The 4,153-nt window shown below is 38.0% G+C and overlaps 1 protein-coding gene across 1 annotated transcript in view; it reads left to right on the plus strand.

Moving 5' to 3' along the window:
• The window catches only part of TMOD3 (tropomodulin 3 (ubiquitous)), a 72,292-nt gene that overhangs the window by 40,477 nt on the left and 27,662 nt on the right, over nt 1-4,153 (plus strand). The window contains exon 4 of the mRNA XM_006895324.1: nt 3,781-3,903. Within this exon, the coding sequence (XP_006895386.1) occupies nt 3,781-3,903 (123 nt within the window). The remainder of the gene's footprint in view (nt 1-3,780; nt 3,904-4,153) is intronic.

A 4,153-nucleotide genomic window follows, 5' to 3' on the forward strand; every position in this document is an offset into this window, starting at 1 on the left:
CCCCACCCCCACCCCGAGTGTACTCCACTCTGCCACCCTCATTCCGAACTCTTATGATAATGCCCTAAAATACATTACTTTTGAACTGTTCTCTTCTTCATCAGCTTCAATGCAGTATACATAATTACCTTTCTTACTGTTGGTAATGTTTGTTTGGAAATCTTGCTTTTATGTTGGTGTACTCAATCTAGGGTACTCTGGTACCCTAGTGGTAAGTAAGGAGTTGTGCTGCCAACCCATAGACATGTGATTCAAATCCACCAGCTGCTCCCACAGAGAAAAAGACGCCATTTCCTTCCATGCAGTTTACTTCCTCTAAAAACCTTCTGGAGGATCAACAGTGTGTGAGTTCTGGCTCAGCCACACACACAGCAACAACATAACCAAGTTTTCTTTTGATTAGTGTTAGTATGGCCTATCTGTTATTTGTCCCATTATTTATTACTTTTCCTCCTTTTTTAAAAAAAAAATTTTATCCTTATTTTTTGTTGGTTTGGTTCATGGCGTGTTTTTAAAATTTCATTTCATCTTACACATTATTGAAGTAATGTACTTCAATTTCTCCTCTCCTGGCTTTTTTTACTATTATCATACTTTACTCTTATATAATGTTACAAAGTCATAGTACATTGTTACTGTGGTTTTTTATAACAATTCTCTTTTAAAGAGATCAAAATCAATTTAAAGATGTATTTAGGGAGCTCTGGTTATATCATCTGTAGGGAATTATACTGCTAACAGGAAGGTTAGGAAGATAGAAACCACCAGGAGTTCCATAGGAAGAAGACAGGCATTCTCTGCCCCTGCCATTTATGGCCTCTGAAAGCCTGCTGCAGGGCCAGCTATGAATTGGTTCAGACTCCATGGCAGTGACTTTAACTTTGAATTATGTATTTACCCACGTTTTTGTTTGGGTACATTCAAATAATTTGTACTGATAGGATCCAGACTGTGCTCTGGTGGCATTGTCTATAGGGAGTAGCACTCTAAATCCAAAGGTTTTGCCTCTCTGGTGGTTTGAATCCACCAGAGAGCTGCTTCAGGGGAGACAGATAGGCGATCTTCTGCAGTGCCATTTAGGGCCTCAGAAAACAGCAGTGACCAGGTCAGCTGTGAGGGCCTTCAGCCAGGGGAGATGGAGGGACGGATAGTGGAGCTAAGAGAAATTCCTTGTAGGTAGTCCCACCTTCGCAGAGGGAGACAGTACAAGGGTGGGGCCACAGGGCTAAAAGAGATCTTGCAAGGCACAAAAAGCAGGGGGTAGAACTAGAGAACAAAAGAATGCTTTCCAGTTACCCAGAAATTTGGCATTAAGACAAGGAAATGCTCACTTACTATTCGCAGTTCAAAAAGCAGGCAGCTTAGCAGGTTTTTCAAACTTTACCAGCGTTCTAACTCCAGGGCTTATTGATGGGAAATCTTGATCCTGTTCTCTAAAAAAAAAAGTTTCAGGCTAAAGTTGCAGCAAAACTCATACCCTGTTCAGCATGTCACTTCAGCCTAGATCAAAGGAACGTGCTCCTTTTGGAGAATAAATGTCATTTCCCTCAGCCTCTACTATACTTTTCTACAGAATGCTCCACACGTGGTTAAAGATCTTAAAACATGAAAGCAAGAACATAAGATTTATGGTCAAGAAAGAAAACAGTAAAAAACCTAAAGACCCACGTATTGTCCCTGTCAGTCAGGGACTGTAAAATAACAGTGATAAAAATGTCACAGGGTCTGGTAGAGGAAAGTGCACAGCAGCTGTGAAAAGATAGGAGGTTTCAGCTGAGACTTGAAAACTATATAACCAAACTTTTAAAAGTAAAAAATGTAAGGTGCAAAAAGATCCATTAGATGGGCTTACAAGAAAATACCTGACATGCCTGGCCAGATTAGTGGGAGCGGGATTAGTGTATTTTAGGATTCCTTACGTTGTACTGATTTATGTTTACCTTCAACAGGACACACCACTCCCTGCTGCACGGTCTCTGCAGCTATAAACGTTTCCTCTCTTAGAACATGTTTCACTCACAAGGCCACATGTTTTCACCTGTTTATCTGGTAGTTCCTTTCTTTTTGATAGTTTATTTTTATTGTTGTTGAGAATATACACAGTAGAATATGAACCAAACTCGATGATTGAATGATGTTCAATTCAGTGACACGGATTACGTTTTTTGTTATGCAACCATTTGCACTCTCCTTTTTCAAATTGCTCCTCCCTCATTAACATAAACTCCCTGTTCCCTGGATTTTCTGACTTATAAATTGTTCTTGTCAGTTTGATCTCATGTAGGTATTTCTTAAAATAGTACAATGCTTAGTGCAGAATTCTTTACCAATTAGGCCAAACTAGTTTTTAGTTTTAAGAACACTCAGTATATGTTTTGATTTGTTAGCTCAGAGAAATAAGGGTTTATCGAGCCTCAAATATATTTTCCAGGAAAATTTTAAATTTTATTCTGGATTTCTTTTTATCTTTTGATCAGAATTCTTCTAAAGAATATCTGCCAAAATGTTCAGTAGAAAATTGGGCAGCCTCTTGTTCTTCTGGTCTCATTGACAGAGGAGACGGTTATTGATGAAGGCTGTTGACTGCCCTTCCTTTATTGTTCCAGATGAATAGAAACCAATGACTGTACCACAGTTGGCCATTTGCAAACTTTCCAGACCCTAGGCACTGTGCAGCAAACAAGATTACAACAGAAGCACCAAACATGGTAGTAGCTCAGTTACCTGGGGTGCCCCGTGAAGCCCTCAAGGTTGTTGACAGAAAACAAAATAATTGGCACTTCTTTGAATCCATGCACAGACCTTTCCAGATAATTTGATATAGAATATTCCCTTATTTGAAAATAAAGCAGAGGCAGTCTTCATATCCCTGATGCAATTACATGTATGCACCTGTTACTTGGTCAGCTTGTGCTGCAGTTGTATCATTAGCCTTTTTCATTCCCTCTGTATTTTCAATCTTGTACTGAATTTATGTAGCTCTGGTGGCCTAGTAGCAAGAAGCTACCCTGCAATCCTGAATGTACACGGTTTGAGGCCACCATCAGCTCTGCAGGAGAAGGATGGGCAATCTCCTCCTGTATGATTAATTGCCTCTGAAAACCCTGTGGGTCAGTACAACATTGAATTTATGATAATAAGCAAGGGGAGCTCTGGTGGCCTAGTGGCAAGACTGATTTTTCCTATAGTGAACTAGATCTCTAGAATGACTAGCTTCTTAGAAAATTACCTTATTTGTGTCCATTGAGATTTAGAAAAGATTTCAAAAGATTCTGAATACTACTCAGATATATAGAAGTTTCTTTGTAATGAGAGTTTGGATTTCTGAAATCTTAATTGCTTCTACTGTTCTCCAAGGTTAAGTTTTGTTACTTAAAAATATTAGATTTTTATTTTTTTAGCTCTTTTTAAATATCTTTATTCATTCATAATTCAATAGTTGTAATATTTGCTCAAAACCCCACAACTTACTTTATTTCCACAGGTGAGGAAGTTTCACAGCTGATTTTATTTTGCATTACAAATTGCACAACCAAATTAGTTGCCTGAAAACTTTTAAGTGCATGTTGGAGATGGAATAAAATGATTGTAGATGTTAATCTTGACTTTTTTTCTTCAGCTCTAGTGCACATTCCTTTAATAATTGATGTTGAATGGGTAAATTGATAACGAGTCATAACACCAGTTGTAGTTTCTTAGAGGAGTTTACAAACTGCTTTTATTTTGCAGGGACCAGTAGTAATTTCTTAGTGAAATTAACAAACTGCCTTTATTTTACAGGGAAAATATTTATCCCTAAACAGAAACCTGTACAAGCTTTCACAGAGGAAAAGGTGTCTCTTGATCCAGAATTAGAAGAAGCTTTGACGAATGCTTCTGATACAGAGCTGTGTGATATTGCAGGTATCTCTTAAAACAAATTGCTCTCAGTGTGCACACATGAACCGTGTGTTATACAGATGTGCCCTTGGCCTAGTGAAGTGCTCCTGAGTCAGTAACCACATACTTGGTATTGTTTTATTACACTGTAAGGCTAATAGAAAAGATTTCATTTCTTTTTTTAAATTTTATTTTATTAATTTTAATGACCATTTACAGAGATTTTTAATTTCCGTTCATTGATTGTTGCACTTTTCTCCCTGCCCACCCCCCC

This window comes from Elephantulus edwardii, unplaced genomic scaffold (genome assembly GCF_000299155.1).
Source record: "Elephantulus edwardii isolate Elephantulus edwardi_28Jun2011 unplaced genomic scaffold, EleEdw1.0 scaffold00164, whole genome shotgun sequence".
NCBI classification, from domain to species: domain Eukaryota; kingdom Metazoa; phylum Chordata; class Mammalia; order Macroscelidea; family Macroscelididae; genus Elephantulus; species Elephantulus edwardii.